At 36.6% G+C, this 17583-nt stretch overlaps 1 protein-coding gene across 2 annotated transcripts in view; it reads right to left on the reverse strand.

Annotated features, from left to right (window-relative positions):
- The window catches only part of BRIP1 (BRCA1 interacting helicase 1), a 182223-nt gene that overhangs the window by 50443 nt on the left and 114197 nt on the right, over positions 1-17583 (reverse strand). For both annotated transcript variants that reach the window (XM_054457133.2, XM_063655630.1), the window contains exons 15-16: positions 12462-12621; positions 11204-11325 (exon numbers count right to left, since the gene is read on the reverse strand). In XM_054457133.2, the coding sequence (XP_054313108.1) occupies positions 11204-11325; positions 12462-12621 (282 nt within the window). The remainder of the gene's footprint in view (positions 1-11203; positions 11326-12461; positions 12622-17583) is intronic.

Raw genomic sequence — 17583 nt, forward strand, 5'->3', positions numbered from 1 at the left:
ACGTTAATGTCAATACTCCTTGCTAGACTATAAGCAACATGAGATGGGGGGCTATAAACTGTGTTGTGTATCACTGTGTCCCCTGAGTCTATTATAATACTTGGTGCTCTAGCCAGATATTAAAAAAAGAAAAGGTTGCTTTATTATTCTGAATAGTTGCTTTTTTTCTTTTCTTTCTTTTCTTTTTTTTTTTTTTTGAGACAGAGTCTCTCTCTGTCACCCAGGCTAGAGTGCAGTGGAGCAATCTCGGCTCACTGCAACCTCCACCTCCCAAGTTCAAGCAACTCTAGTGTCTAGTGTCTCAGCCTCCCAAATAGCTGGGATTGTGCCATCACACCCAGCTAATTTGTGTATTTTTAGTAGAGAGAGAGAGGTTCATCATGTTGGCCAGGTTGTTCTCCAACTCCTGACCTCAAGTGATCTGCCCACCTCGGCCTCCCAGTGATGGAATTACAGGTGTGAGCCACTGCACCTAGTCTGAATAGTTTTTATAATCTGAATAGTTTTGTTGTAATCTAACCTCTGATGAGGCCATTCCACTTTATCAAATGTTTGTATATTTGAATCTCACTGTAGAGAAGATTCAAATTTCATCTCTCTGGCTCCTCCATCCCTTTTAGGCAAGTCAGTCAAGTAAATTGGTATCTGCAAGGGAGGCAAAAGGTGTTGGTCAACTTCAGCTTTCCTAAGCATCTGAGCACCTGGTTTCTATTCCACCAAAGCATCTTGTTATATGTTCCTGTTCTTCCGTAAATTATTGACATTACTAGTGTAGAGACAGCATCTTGTTCATTTTTACACCTACGGCATTTTGTACAAATTAAGCTCTTAAAAAAAGTTTGTTAAATGAATGAATAAGTGCATGACAAAACATTCAATATCATTAACATAATTTTTTTTTTTTTTGAGACAGTGTCTTGCTCTGTCGCCCAGACTGGAGTGCAGTGGCGCAATTTCGGCTCACTGCAACCTTCGCCCCTTAGGTACAAGTGATTCTCCTGCCTCAGACTCCCAAGCAGCTGGGATTACAGACACGTGCCACCACACCGGAGCTAATTTTTTGTGTTTTTAGTAGAGACTGGTTTTCACCATGTTGGCCAGGCTGGTCTTGAACTCCTGACCTCAAATGATCTGCCCACCTTGGGCTCCCAAAGTGCTGGGATAACAGGCATGAGCCACTGCACACGGCCGTCATTAACATAATTTTGATAGAAGAGTAATTCAAAAGGGATTGATAAATCTATTCAAAAGGAACAGATGAATCTACCTAAAAGGTTTCTGAAATCAAGTTCCTCTTGATATACTACAGTCCTTTGCATTCCTGCCCTCATTCATTTTCTCGTGAATATTCATATTGCTGTCAAAGCAAAAGGAATAACAATGGAACAATATCATTCTCCTTAAAAAGAAATCTGTTAGATTTAAGAATTCTAATACAGCCAGGTGCAATTGGCGAGAGTCTGTAATCCCAGCTGCTCGGGAGCTGAGGCAGGAGATCACTTGAGCCCAGGACCAGCCTGGGCAATATAGTGAGACTCTGTCTCAAAAAAAAATTTTTTTTAATTCCAATATTACCATCATCTGATAATATTTTGACAGTTGAAAGCACTGGTTTAACATGGTTTAATGTGCTTTATTACTTTATTAATGCTGTTATCCTTTAGGGAAAGCACCCTTTTTCTGTGGTTTATAAAATGCCAACAATGCATGGAAGCCTATCAATTTTTTTGTGCGTGCTTGTTATAAAGTCAATAACTAATATAACTAAAATAGATGTCTGAATTTTTCAATCATAAATGTAATTTTAAAAAATTGATTAAAATAATATATACCCAAATAGTTTGGTACATTCAGAGCTAAGATAAGTTTCCTAAACAAAAAAAGGAACTCATAATGGTTATTGTATGCTAATAGTAAGATAGACATTCAGATCACTATGTGAATTTTAAATAGTTTCCAAATAAAATCTCGTTTGATAACTCAACATACTATATTACCAAAAAAACCCACAAATATAAAATTTATTAGCATGATAAATTATTTTAACCATTGTAAGGGCACTTCTGACAATGAAAAGTACCATCGAATTTTATTAAACCAATCATAAAAATCTAACACACCACTTCAACATTTTAAAAATATAAACATTTTTAGCCATATGCCATGGTTTTATAAATTTTTCTTCAGAGAAGTAAAGGAACAATACCTACGAATGAGAACTTTTCTATATACTATTATACTATGCTAGGCAATACAAACAAAATGCAATTTTAAAACCTAAATATATTTGTACCTTATCATGTCTCACAAACTATGTCCATATCACCAATTGGAGAGGTGGATGCCTCAATTATAAAGTTGAATACTCCTGTAATTGTTAGATCATAGTAATTGGCCAGAGGATTTGCTTTAGATATCCATTAAAAAGGCAACCTTGTTATACTATGATTTAATTACATGAAAAAGAAAACAACTTTTATTTTAGTTATACTTTTCCATTGACATCTAGTCATATAAAAGCCTTGGTTCATTCTCATGCCCCTCAAATGCTTTGGTTTAGTGCACAGAAAGTTTTCTTTTTAACTATTATACGATTAAGTATATCCTTTTGAATGATCAGAAGCATCTGGGAAAGGTGGAAGTGAAAAAAAATCCTCACTGGGAAAGTTAGCTTAATGCTTACCTTCAGAGTAGCCCATTATCAACATTTCATAGTGGGTTTCTTTATTTTCAGGTCCCTCAGGTATGTGCAATAAATTATGACTTGAACTAAACAAGTCACACTTGGCTCCAAAATGAAATTTTCCTACCTCTACTTTCTAGTCCCTAAGGTGGGAAGAGGAAATCCTGGTCACAGCCAAAGGAGTTATATTTTTGGCTCTAACATACATTTTCCTTCTTCTCGAAAAGCCAAACCCTGCTATTGAGACTGCAAAGTCTTATGTTAGTATTTTAAACTGTATTTTAACTTTTACTTCCATAATCTTTCTCAAATTTAAGAAAAAATTTTAGTATCATAAAATTAATGTCACTGCCTTCTTTTTCCCACTCAAATCACTTTTCTGACTCAATGATCTTAACCTTGTTAAATATGAATTCAAATGAAATAGACAAAATAATGCAGAAATAGGTTGTTTCATTTCTATAAGGTAGAATATTTAAACTTTTATTTAATAAACAACTTCTACTTATTAGACTATTAATGTAAAAGAAAACTATAAAGTTCTAATTTAAGGTCCTGTAATTTGAAGCATAGTTTTAGTTTTGGAAGAGCCATCTATGGAGGTCATTTAGATCATCATCTCTTTTCATAGGGAATAGGAGGATGGCAGACACACCCTAAGGTGATATACAGAGAGTCACAACTTTGTAATGCTCTCCCCTTAAGTGAGGGCAGAACCAGTGATTTGCTTCTAGCCAACAGAATATGGAAAGGGTTCTGGGATAGTCACTCTTAATTAGGTTATATTATATAGCAAAAATGATGGGAAGTTATTCCCATGATTTTTTAATTTTATTTTTTTCCTCACAAGTTTATTAAGTTGTGTAAGACTCTGTATTGGCTGACTGGGGTTAGAGAGCTTCCTATTGGCCTCTGGAAGTAAACTGTCATGATACGAGGGGGCTTGTGAAAAGGCCACATGACAAGAAACTATGAATAGCTTCGTGAAGCCAAGAGTACCCCTTAGGGCTAGGCACAGTGGCTCACACTTGTAATCCCAGCACTTTGGGAGGCTGAGGCAGGTGGATTATTTGAGCTCAGAAGTTTGAGACTAGCCTGGGCAACACGGCAAGATCCTGCCTCTACAAAACAAAAAACACGTTTAAAAATTAGCTGGGTGTGGTGCTGTGTGCCTGTAGTGCCAGCTACCCAGGAGGCTGAGGTGGGAGGATTACCTGAGCCCGAGAGGCCAAGGCTGCAGTGAGCCATGATTGCACCACTGCACTCCAGCCTGGGCAATGGAGTGAGACCCTGTTTTCAAAAAAATTTTAAAAAGACTGCCTCTTGGATGGATTAGGAAAAACCTCAGTCCTACAACCACAAAAGGACCCCAAGTGCCAGATAACAACACAACCTGGCCAACACTCTGACTGTAGCAGTTTTGTGGAACCCTGACCCAGCTAAGCCATGCCCACACTTGTGACCAATGGAAGCTGAGACAATAAATGTGTGTTAAGCCACTATGTGATAATTTGTTACACAGCAATAAAAAACTAATACAGGCTGGGCATGATGGCTCACACCTATAATCCCAGCACTTTGGGAGGCTGAGGTGTGAGCATCCCTTAAGGCCAGGAGTTCAAGGCCAGCTTGTACAACATAGCAAGACCTCACCTCTCCAAAAAAAAAAAAAAAAAAAAATTAGCCAGGTGTGGTGGCATATGCCTACAATCCTAGCTACCCAGGAGACTGAGGCAGGAGACTCAATTGAGCCCATGAGCTCAAGGCTGCAGTGAGCTATGATTGTGCCACTGCACTCCAACCTGGGCGACAGAACAAGACCTTGTCTATAAAATAAAATACAAATATTTAAATAAATAATAAAAGAGGGATAGCCAATATAGTCAATATAAGATACTCCCTCCACTTATTATGTTCTACTATGTATTAGATAAAGTGTAAGATGCTGTTGAGGACTGAGCACTCCCTTCTACATATCCTCTAATGATTTACTACTATAACTACCCTGTATTGCCTCCTTATGAGTCATACCACTGTTTACTACCATCCTGTTCATTATCATCTACTGATTACTATCATTTCCATTCTTAAAGTCTCCAGGAATGGAGGGTGGTTGCTGTTGTTTTTAAAAACAAATAACAAAGTCAAATACAATTTTAATAACTTCTATTAAAACCCCATTCAATCATTAACTAAAACATTTATTCAACACTATGTTTTTAGGTAATATCTTAGTTGTAGAGACATAAAGATGCTTAAGAAATTATCCCTATCCTCAAGGTACACCATGTAACAGATTATAAAACATCTTTATAAACACTGAATACGTGCTTTAGGAAATAATAAAGGACACTGGTAAAGGTAACTGTGCAGGTGAATACTACAATATGCTTTTGAATTGCAATTCCTCTGTTTTCCCTATATGATTTAAAAGGCAAATGCATAAAAACAATAATTAAAAATTAACAGCCACACAAAGTATAAAGATGGAATCTGTGACAATAACAATATAAAAAGGGAGGAACAGAGATTCAGATGATAGTTATAATCCCCAAGGTAAATACTAAAAACCAAAAACTACATATAAAAGGAAAGAAGGGAATCAAAATAGTATACTACAAATCAACTAAATAGAAAAAAGGAAATGATGAAGGATTGAGGAACAAAAAGCACATGACACAAGAAAACAAATAGCTACATAGCAGAAGTGAGTCCTTTCCTATCAGTAATTACTTTAAATGTAAATGGTTTAAACTCTCCAATTGAAAGGCAGAGATTGGCCAAATGGATTTTTAAAAACCTGATCCAACTATATGCTGTCAATAAAAGATTCACTTTAGATATAAGGAAATTGGACCTCACCATATATCACATAGAAAAATTTATTCAAGAGGAATCGAATATCTAAATTAAAGAGTTACAACTGTAAAACTCTTCAAGGAAAACATTAGGGGCAAATATGCATGATGTTGGATTTGCCAATATTTTCCTAAATATGACACCAAAGCACAGGCAACAAACAAACAAACAAAAAACAGATAAACTGGACTGCATTAGAATTTTAAACTTAACTTTTATATTCCATAGAGGCATACAAATATTTTCAAATACTTGTTTAACCATTTATAAAAATTTTAAGAAATCACCCATAATGATGCTCTGACATATTTCAAGTATTTTAGGTATTGACTGCTATATTCTGGGCATTTCCAAATAATAAAAAGCCTTCTTAATCATTATAAAAACTGCATGCTTATACTCTTAAAGCTTATAACACACCAGTCTTATAAATGGATAACTAACAAATACCTTTTAGTTATGAAAAAATGTGATAGTTGAGGACTCCTTTTTGAAGTCATGATTCTAAGTCCTTTGCCATATGTGATAGAAATTATCCCTTTTCTCCCCTTCCTTGACTTTGAGATTGTTCATGGACATGTTTTGGGCAACAGGAGGTTAGCAGATGTGATGTAAATAGGTATTTGACTTAACTGCTTATACAGTTAAGCCTGCCCTCTTGTACTACTGCCATTGCAATGATAACATGCCTTGGCTAGTCTGTTGGTCCACAAAGAATGAAATACAGGTGGAACAGAGCTGACTCAGTTGACTTCAGCACAGATCAGCCAACTAGGGCAGAGTAGCTGAGCCCAGCTAAAATCGAGAGAGCCAACCAACCAAGCCCAAGCCTAGATCATCTGTCACCCAATCACTTCATAGATGTATGACCTGTAATAAATGATTGCTGTTTTAAGTCACTAAGTTTTGGAGCTGTTACAGAAGAACTGATCCAGACATATGGCAATAAGAAATACACTTCCCAGTACATCTAGTAGTGCTGGTAAATAATTTCACTTTTTCTATCCTTTGTCCCTGCAGCTTGAACTATTCTTGTGTCCACTCTACTTGTACCTTTTGGGAACCACTGGGGATAACCCTTTAGAACCACCTTCCTCCCCTCTACCCAGAACCCATTGATGCTTCTGTTATTTTGCTATTTTATGCACATAAGCAGAACTATGACAAATAGGATCATGACTGAGGAATGTCAGAGTAGGCCATCAGGTGTCTTTTTTGCATGACAGACTGAGATATTATCTAGGAAGAATTTATCCTGAGGAAAAAAGCATTAAGAACCCCAGATTGGTATAATAACAATGTTCAAAATCATAGCTGTTGAGGCAAAGGTGGAGAAAAAAGAAATGGAATTTCCTTTCCTCACAAATGTATATTTTTAATTTTAAGAATTTTTGGAAAATAATGAAGAATAACATAATAAATACCTGTATTCTCATCATATTTTCTTGCAGCTTATTTTCTTTTACTAAAAATTATGGAAAATTAAAATTCTTCTGCTAACTACTCTGAATATCATTCCCTTCTCTTCTCCTCATATGTAATCAGAATTATAATCTTGATGATCCTTTTAGGCCTTGTTACTTTGTATGTATAATATTTAGTACAACCTAGTATTAGCCATAAAGTTTTTCTTCTTTTCCAGGTCTCAAGAACTCATATGTAGGGTCCAAGGAAGAGAGAGGACATAGGCAAAAAATGGAAATAATTAGTTTTAGGGGAAAAAAATTGTATTTTATTAAGATATTGGAAGAAGATGTGGTCTAAAGAAGGGAAAAGGATTCTTTCCACTTTAACAAAGCAGCCTTAGTGCAATAATGTAGAGCTAGAGTAAAATGGTAAGACATTAAAAGGAGATAATACCAGTGCCAATAGCAGTGCCATCAATAGCACTCTGCTTCAGTGGAATGCAGCACTAATGCTGTTGATGGTGACAGTAGTTTTCTTGGGTAGATGTCAACTGTTTCATCAGTAGCCGTAGTCAAGGCAGCATCAGCCATTTTAGAATAGGAGACCCAGCCTTGGGCATAGCCATTAGTGCCCTCAACAGTAGCACTGGTTAACTGGAGAAAGGTAGTGGAAACCGCCAAAGTTACTGGAGGCTGAAAAAGTATTAGACTCTGAATCATCAAGTGAGATACCCCCTGAAGACTTTCAGAAATTTTGAAGAGGTCCAGAGGTTACGGAAGAGTAAGGACTACCAAAAGAAATACTGCTTATTACTGTTAATGTTACCTAAAGACTGCTATGGACTAGAAAAATAAAAGTAAAATTATCTAATTCACAGTACCAAGTAAAGTATTAACAATTAAAAAGATAACTATTCTAATGAAACAACTCCTGCTTTGGTATGAGACCCTAACTGATTGTATCCTAGGAGGAGGGATATAGGTCATAATCAATAAGTCAGCTCAGTGGTCAGAAAATCTCAAGTTTTCTTAGATTGCCAGCGCTTTCAAATGCCTGTAGGAAGTAAAAGAAAATCCTCCTTGATGAATAATAAGTTCAACTTAGGCTCAAATTATTACTATAGTTTTTTAAATATATTGTTTAGGAAACAGTCAGTGATAATGAGATACAACTGTTTCTGGCCAAGATTGAGTAAATGGTTTAAGAATGTTTCTTCCATTGTAAGTAATCGTATAACTGGGCAAAATAGAGCAATTGTTTTCAGATAATAGACACCAAACAGCACAAGACAGTAATTCTGGAGCTAAGTGGAATTCATTAGGTGAACTCCATTATCCCAGTTCTCTGCTTGGGCATAATTTCCTGACCACAGCACAGAGCATTAAAGTACAAGCAGAGCACAGTGGTCCTGTTGAGCTGAGGTGGAAGAGATCAGAATATGGAGTGACTAAATCACAAGATCTGCAAGGCAGGACACTGGAGAGAAGGGAGCCAGATGGACAAAAGACCCCAGGATTCCCCGGAGGAACCCATGAGTCTGTGGTTAAAAGACTGATAAAACACAAATTGCTGAGCTTCACTTCCATAGTTTCTGATTCGGCAGGTCTGGATGAGCCTGAAAGTCTTTATTTCTATTAAGTTCCCAGGTGATACCAATGCACCTGGCCCAGGACCAGACTTTGAAAGTAACTCTTGTTGACCAAAGACAGTATAAGTTGAAAATAAAATAAAATCTGTATCTACTAAATTTTTCTCACTCATTCAGATTCACCAAAGATTTAAAAATGTCTAAGGATACAGGAAAACATATACAGGCATCCCTGAGAGACATTGCAAATTTGGTTCCAGACCACCCCAATAAGGAGAATATCATAACAAAGTAAGTCACATGAATTTTCTGGTTTCCCAACACATATAAAAGCTATGTTTACACTATACTGCAGTCTATTAAGTGGGCAACAGCATTATGTCTCAAAAGCCAATGTATATACCTTAACTTGAAAATATTTTATTGCTAAAAAAGGTGAATGATCATCTGAGCCTTCAGTGAGTCACTCTCTTTGCTGGTAGAGGGTCTTGCCTCAGTGATGGCTGCTGACTGATCAGGGTGGTGGTTGCTAAGGTTGGAGTGGCTGTGGCAATTTCTTAAAATAAGATGACCATGAAGTTTGCTCTATCATGTGACTCTTCCTTTCACAATAGATTTCTCTGTGGCATAAGATGCTCTTTGATAGCATTTTACCCAACATAAAACTTCTTTCAAAATTGGGGTCAAGCCTCTCAAACTCTGCTGCTGCTTCATGCACTAAGTTTATTTAATATTCTAACTCCTTTGTTGTCATTTCAACAATGTTCACAGCATCTTTACTAAGAATAGTTCCTATCTCAAGAAACCACTTTCTTTGCTCATCCATAAAATGCAACTCCTTGTCTGTTCAAGTTTCCTCATGAGATTGCAGCAATTTAGTCACGTCTTAGGCTCCACTTCTAATTTAGTTCTCTTATTATTTCCACCACAGCTACAGTTACTTCCTCCACTGAACTCTTAACTCCCTCAGAGTCATCCAGTGAGGGATGGAATCAATGACTTCCAAACTCCTGTGTTGATATTCTGACCTCCTCCCATGAATCATGAATGTTCTTAATGGCATCTAGAATGGTGAATCCTTTCCAGAAGGTTTTTAATTGACTTTGTCCAGATGCATCGGAGGACTCGCTATCTATAGCAGTTATAGCCTTGTGAAATGTACTTCTTAAGTAATGAGACTTGGAAGTAGAAATTACTCCTTTATTCATTGGCTGCAGAATGGATGTTTTGTTAGCAAGCATGAGAACAACATTAATCTCCTTGTACATCTCCATAGAGTTCTTGAGTGACCACATGTGTGGTTAATGAGCAGTAATATTTTGAAAGGAACTGATTTTTCTGAGGAGTAGAACTCAATAATGGACTTAAAATATTCAGTAAACCATGCTGTAAACAGATGTGCTGTCATGCAGGCTTTGTCATTCCATCTACAGAGCACAGGCAGAGTAGATTTAGTATAATTCTTAAAGGCTCTAGGATTTTTAAAATGTTAAATGCGCATTGGCTTCAACTTAAAGTCACCAGCTGCACTGGCCCATCACAAGAGAGTCAGCCTGTTCTCTGAAGCTTTGAGGTCAGGCATTGACTTCTCCTCTCTAGCTATGAATGTCCTAGGTGGCATCTTCTTTCAATAGAAGGCTGATTCTTCTACACTGAAAATCTGTTGTTTTGCATAGCCACCTTGATCAATTATCTTGGCCAGATCTTCTGGATAACTTGCTGTAGCTTCTCCATCAGCACCTGCTGCATTACCTTGCACTTTTAAGTTATGGAGATGGCTTCTTTCCTTAAACCTCATGAAACAACCTCTGCTAGCTTCAAACTTTTCTTCTGCAGCCTCCTCACCTCTCTCAGCTTTCACAGAATTGAAGAGAGTTAGGGCCTTGCTCTGAATTAAGTTTTGGCTTAAGAGAATGTTATGGACAGTTTGATCTTCTTTCCAGACACTAAACCTTTCTCTATATCAGTAATAAGGCTGTTTGCTTATTATTTGTACATTCACTGGAGTAACACTTTTAATTCCTTTGAAGAACTTTTCCTTTGCATTCACAATATGTCTAATTGGTTGGTACAAGAGGCCTAGCTTTTGTCTTGTCTCAGCTTTCAATATGCCTTGCTCACTAAGCTTAATCATGTCTCACCTTTGATTTAAAGTAGGAAGCATGCAACGCTTCCTTTCACTTGAACACTTAGGGGCCATTGTAGGGTTATTCACTGGCCTAATTTCAGTATTGTTGTGTCTCAGGGAATGGAGAGTCCCAAGGAGAGAGAAATGGGTGAAGGGTGGTCAGTGGAGCAGTTAGAATACATACATCACTTATCAATTACGTTTGCTCTCTTCAGTGGGTACAGTATGAGGTGCCCCAAAACAATTATAATAGTAACATCAAAGATCACTTATCACAGATCACCCTAACAGATATAATAATAATGAACAGGTTTGAAATATTGTGAGAATTAACCAAAATGTGACACAGAAACAAGTGACCACATGCTGTTGGAAAAATGGTGCCGAAAGACTGGCACAATGCAGGGTTACCACAAACCCTCAATTTGTAAAAAAGCACTATAAAGCAAAGCGCAATAAAATGAGGGATCCCTGCAATTAACTTTATACAAAACCAATGACTCCTGTAATAATAAAACTTAAGGTTTTGATGGCCTACCTGTAGATCTTTCACATTTGGAAAAGGAATTCCTATTGTTATGACAGCACGGGCATTGTCATCTGAGAAATCCAGACCCTCACTCACTTTACCACGACAAACTGCTACCAGGAGAGCTCCATCTTAAACAACAGAAAAAAGCATATCCAAAATTCTCAGAAATTGCTTATTCTTGTCATTAAATACCTGATTTATAATTATAGTAAATATAGTAGCAAAATTTAATAATCAAAATAAAACACTATTATGAGATAAAGTTTTAAAAGTTCAATGTCTTTAAGTAAATAAGGGGAACAAAATTACATTTATATGCAAAAGGGTAGCAAACCAATTTACAAACTGTGCATCTTCCAGATAACTTATACAGTAAAAACATGTCAGAATAGCAACTTGCATATGAACTCAGACACAGAGAACACCATAATATATACACCATAAAAAGATACTGACATGTTATATTACCTCTTTCTTGCATTGTTCATAAACTATTACTATCCCTTCACATCAAACTTTTTTATTTTATTATTTTTTGTGTGTGAGACAGGGTCTCACTCTGTCAGCCAGGCTGGAGTGCAGTGGCACAATCACAGTTCACTGCAGCCTTGACCTCCTGGGCTCAGGTGATCCTCCCACCTCGGCCTCCCAAGTAGTTGGAACTATAGGCACACGCACCACACCCTGCTAATGTCTGTACTTTTTGTAGAGGCAGGATTTCACCATGTTGCCCAGGCTGGTCTCGAACTCCTGGGCTCAAGTGATCCACCAGCCTCAGCCTCCCAAAGCGCTAGGATGACAGGCAAGAGCCACCACGCCCGGCCTCACATCAAACTCTTCATGGATATGCTCTAACTTGGAATTGAGTTTTCAGTTATGTTTTGAAAATTCAAGTTTACCGTAATAGAATATAAGCACCAAGTGTACTAAATGCATCAAAATATAGGTCTCATTTGGCTAGTAAGGAATATATTTATATAAATCCTAACTGCCTTTTTGCCAAACTATTTCAGGTAGTGCACTGAAGACTATGAGATGATGGCATCGTTTTTCTTAAAGTTGAATCAGCATACCCAAGTGAAAATATTCATAGGAAAACAAGTATAATTAAAAGAATTTCTTTACCCAATTTATTTTCTTTTCACTCAGGATTATAATTTTTCTCTTAAGTGTAATTCATTTAAAAATATAAAATTATAATTGTACCTTCTTACTTTGTAATAAAAAATATTTTCTCACTGACCATGAAATAATTTCCAGTTACCTTTCTCTCCTTTGTATTTGATTGCATCATAGTACACCTGCAGTAATTCATCAAAATTCGTTTTTTCTCCTCCCTGTGGTTCTACAATGACTGTCTTCACCAACTCCAGATTATGCCATAAACCAGTAGAGAGCCAACGTTCTTTTAATTTTTCTAATAACTAAAGAGGAGAGAGAAAAAAATTATTTTTTGTCTGTCTAGCTAAACAAACTTAACTTCATTTGTTTAAGCCAATGTGACTACAGCAAGTATATTAATCTCTCTGTGTCTTTTCTCATCTATAAAATGAGGAAAACAATATATCTCATAGAGCTGTTATGGGGTTAAATTTATTAACAGATTTAGAGAGATCTGAATGGTGCTGGCACAGTTAGCTGCTGCCGCTGCTGTTGCTGTTACAATTACCACCAACATTGCTGCTGCTGCTGCTGCTACTACTACTACTACTATTATCTTGGCAATTTCTACCACCACCACCACCACCACCACCACCACTACCACTACTACTACTTCTACTATTATCTTGGCAATTTCTACCACCACCACCGCCACCGCCACCGCCACCGCCACCACTACCACCACCACCACTACTACTATCTTGGCAATTTCAAAAGCAAAAGCAAAAAACAAAAAACCTCTGTCAAAGTTAACAAACTTTAAGTTCTCTCTTTAAACCTAAGGTGAAGTTTCTTAATATTCTTAAATAGTCTTCAAATGAAGATGATTTAAGATCATTTTACTAAGTGTATAGGCAGATAAGCTCATTATTTGAATATTTGATCATCATTAATAACCTGCATTGAAAAAAGATATAAATAAAGACTCAGCAAAGAAGTAGAAAATATATGGGCACAAATGGAACATTTGCAGCCATGGGCTAGGTTACAAAAGGACATTCAACAAATTTTAAGCAATCCTTATCATATTGATCACATATTTCAACAATTATGCCATGGTAGATTAAAAGTCAAGCCCCAGACAAAAACTCATCTTGATTGATTGATTGATTTTAGAGAGAGGGTCTCTGTCACCCAGGCTGGAGTACAGTGGCAAGATCATAGCTCAGTGCAGCCTCGAACTACTAGGCTCAGGCAATCCCTCTACCTTAGCCTCCTGAGTAGCTGGGACTACAGGTGCATGCCACTACACCCAGCTAATTTTTATATTTTTTATAGAGATGAGATCCTGCTTTGTTGCCCAGGCTAGTCTCAAACTTCTGGTCTCAAGGGATCCTCCAGACTCAGCCTTCCAAAGTGCTGAAATTACAGGTGTGAACCAACACACGTGGCTGTAAAACTCATATTCTTAAAAACCATATGAGTTAAATAGAAAAACACAGTAGAATTCATGAAATCTTTAGTTATGAATAAGAAAAGCACTCAGAATTCGAAACATGTGGTGTACAGCAATGGTAATACTTGGAAATACATTTATAGCTTTAAATATATTTATTTTTAAAATGTCAAAATAAAAGAATCAAGCATTCTTTCCAAGAAGCTAGAAAATGAAATATAGCAAATGCAAAGAAGTTAATAATAAAGCTGAATAAATGAAAAAGACAAAAGCTAATATTAGAGATTATTATTTAAATTGAACTGTTTTATCCACTTGTTATATACTATGAGTTCTACACAATTTGGACAAGTTATTATAAGAAACCACCCAAAATTCTCTGGAAAACAGCAACTGATCAATTTTTATAAGATAGTTTATTTCCTCAATTTTACCTTTAACTATTTTTAGACATAAACTTCTTAGTAAGACTATAAAACAAAACATTAGTAAAATAGTTAACTGCTGTACAATATGCTTTAATTAAATAGGAAGAACTACTTTAATTCCATAAACACAGCTAAGAAGTTATTATATTACCTTTTATTCTCCAGAAAAAGACATCAAGGGAGGAAAAGAGGAACAAAAAAGCTATAGTTAGACAGAAAACAATTATTGAAATGATAATAGTAAGTCTTTCCCTATCAGTCATTACTTTAAATGTAAATGGATTAAATTTTCTAATCAAAAGGTATAAAGTAGCTGGATAGATAAAAACGCTGTCTGCAAGTGACTCACTTTAAATTTAAGGATACCCATAGGCTGAAAGTGAAGGGATAGAAAAAGATATTACTTATAAATGGTAACCAAAAGACAGCAGAGGGGGCAATTCTAGGATACTAAATAGATTCTAAGTCAAAAATTGTCACAAGAGACAAAAAAAAAAAAAAAAAAAGGACATTATATAATGATAAGTGGGTCAATTCACTGGGAATATTTAACAACTATAAATATACACACAACCAACATCAGAGCACCCAAATATAGCAAGCAAATAGTGATTGTACTGAAGAGAGAAATAAACAGCAATATAAGACGAGTAGGAAAGTCGAATATCTCACCTTCAGTAATGAATAAAACATCCAAACAGAAGATCAATAAGGAAACGGAACTTGAATACTAGAGACCAGATGGACCTAACAGACATATATAGAACATTTTACCCAACAGCAGCAAAATACATATTCTTCACAACTGTACATGGAACATTCTCTAGGACAGATCATATGTTAGGTAACAAAGCAAGTCTTAACAAATGTAAGATAAAAATTAATACCAGGTATCTTTTGCAACCACAACAGAATCAAACTAAAATTCAGCATCAGAAAGAAAACCAGCAAATTTACAAAAATATAAAAATTAACACACTTTTGAACAACCAATGAATGGGTCAAAAAAGAAATCAAAAGGAAAGTTATGAAATTATCTTGAGACCAATGGAAAAAAAAACACAACATACCAAAAGTAAGAGATACACCAAAAGCAGTACTAAGAGGAAAGTTTATAGCAGTAATGCCAACATTAAAAAAGAAAGATCTCAAGTAACCCAATTCCACACTTCAGGAAACTAGAAAAAGAACAAAGTAAATTCAAAGTCTGCAGAAGGAAAGAAATATTAAGATTAGAGCAGAAATAAAATAGGGAACAGAAAAACAATTAAAAAACAGTTGGTTTTTGAAAAGATAAACAGAATTGACAAGTCTTTACCTAGATTGGTTAAGAAAAAAAAAAGAGAAATAAAATCAGAAATGAAAGAAGAGACACTGATGCCACCGATATAATAAAAGACTACTCTGAAAAATTATATGCCAATAAATTGGATAAACTAGATGAAATGGACAAATTCCTAGTAATACACAACCTACCAAGACTGAATAATGAAGAAACAGAAAATCTGAACAGACTAGTAAGGAGACTGAATCAGTAACAAAAAGTCTCCCATCAAGGAAAAGCTAAGGACCTAAATGGCCTCAATACTGATTATACAAAACATTTTTATTTATTTAATTTTATTAATTTTTTATTTTCATTTCTTTGCTAATTAATTAATTTATTTTTGAGATACACTCTTGCTCTGTCACTCAGGCTGGAATGTAGTAGTGTGATCATAGTTCACTGTAACCTCAAACTCCTGGGCTCAAGCAATCTTCCTGCTTCAGCCTCCCAAGTAGCTAGGACTAGAGGCATGAGCCACCATGCCCTGGTAATTTTTTTTTGTTGTTGTAGGTATAGAGTCTCACTATATTGCCCAGGTTGTTCTTGAACTCCTGGCCTCAAGTGCTCCTCCTGCCTTGGCCTTCCAAAGTGCTGGGATTACAGGTGTGGGCCACTATGCACAGTCCTCTATGAAACATTTAAAGCAGGGGTCCCCAACCCTCAGGCCACAGACCGGTACTGGTAGAATCCAGGCTGCACAGCAGGAGGTGAGTGGCAGGTGAGTAAGCATTACTGCCTGAGCTCCGTCTCCTGGCAGATCAGCAGCAGCATTATATTCTCATAGGGGTGCAAACCCTATTGTGAACTGTGCTTGCAAGGGATCTAGGTTATATGCTCCTTATGAGAATCTAATGCCTGATGATCTGAGGTGGAACAGTTTCATCCTGAAACCATCACCCCCACCCCCAACCCAGGTCTGTGGAAAAGCTGTCTTCCACAAAACCAGTCCCTGGTGCTAAGAAGGTTGGGGACCATTGATTTTAAAGACTAATACAAATGTAGATTCAATGTAATTCCTATCAAAATCCCAATGACATTTTTTACAGAAACAGAAAAAAATACAAAAATTAATACACAACCACAAAGGACTTGGAATAATCAAAACAATCTTGAGAAAGAACAACAAAGCTAGAGGCATCGTGCTTCATGACATTTACATCTTACAAACCCACCATAATCAAAATAGTAATTGCATTGCCATAAAGACAGACATATAGACCATTGGAAGACAATAGAGAGCCTGGAAATAAATCCACACATGTATGATCAACTGATCTTCAACAAGGGTGCCAAAAATACATAATGGGGAAAGGACAGTCTCTTCAACAAATAGTTCATTCAGGGCAAACAATATCCACATGCAAAAGAATAAAACTGGACCTTTATCTTACACAATACACAAAAGTTTACTCAAAATGGATTAAAGGCTTAAATGTTAAGATTTCAAACAGTTGGCCGGGCGCAGTGGCTCATGCACTCATGCCTGTAATCCCAGCACTTTGGGAGGCCAAGGCGGGCAGATCACGAGGTCAGGAGATTGAGACCACTGGCGGGCAGATCACGAGGTCAGGAGATTGAGACCATCCTGGCTAACACGGTGAAACCCCATCTCTACTCAAAATGCAAAAAATTAGCCGGGCGTGGTGGCACGCGCCTGTAGTCCCAGCTACTTGGGAGGCTGAGAATCGCTTGAACCTGGGAGGCGGAGGTTGCAGTGAGCCAAGATCATGCCACTACACTCCGGCCTGGCGACAGAACGAGACTCTGTCTTAAAAAAAAAAAAAAAAAAGACTTGAAACTGCAAAACTCTTAGAAAAAAACACAGGAGAAAATTTTTGTAACATTGAATTTAACAATGATTTTATGCATATGACATAAAAGCACAGGCAACAAAAGTAAAACCTACGATTGGGACCACAACAAACTAAAAGGTTTCTGCACAGTAAAGGGAAAAAAAAGAGTGGAAAGGCAACCTAAAGCATGAGAAAAAATATCTGCAAACCATATATCTGATAAGGGGTTAATATCCAAAATATATTAAGAAACTCAATATTAAAAAAAAAATTGAAAAACA

The sequence above is a fragment of the Pongo pygmaeus genome, chromosome 19 (assembly GCF_028885625.2).
Source record: "Pongo pygmaeus isolate AG05252 chromosome 19, NHGRI_mPonPyg2-v2.0_pri, whole genome shotgun sequence".
Lineage (NCBI taxonomy): Eukaryota > Metazoa > Chordata > Mammalia > Primates > Hominidae > Pongo > Pongo pygmaeus.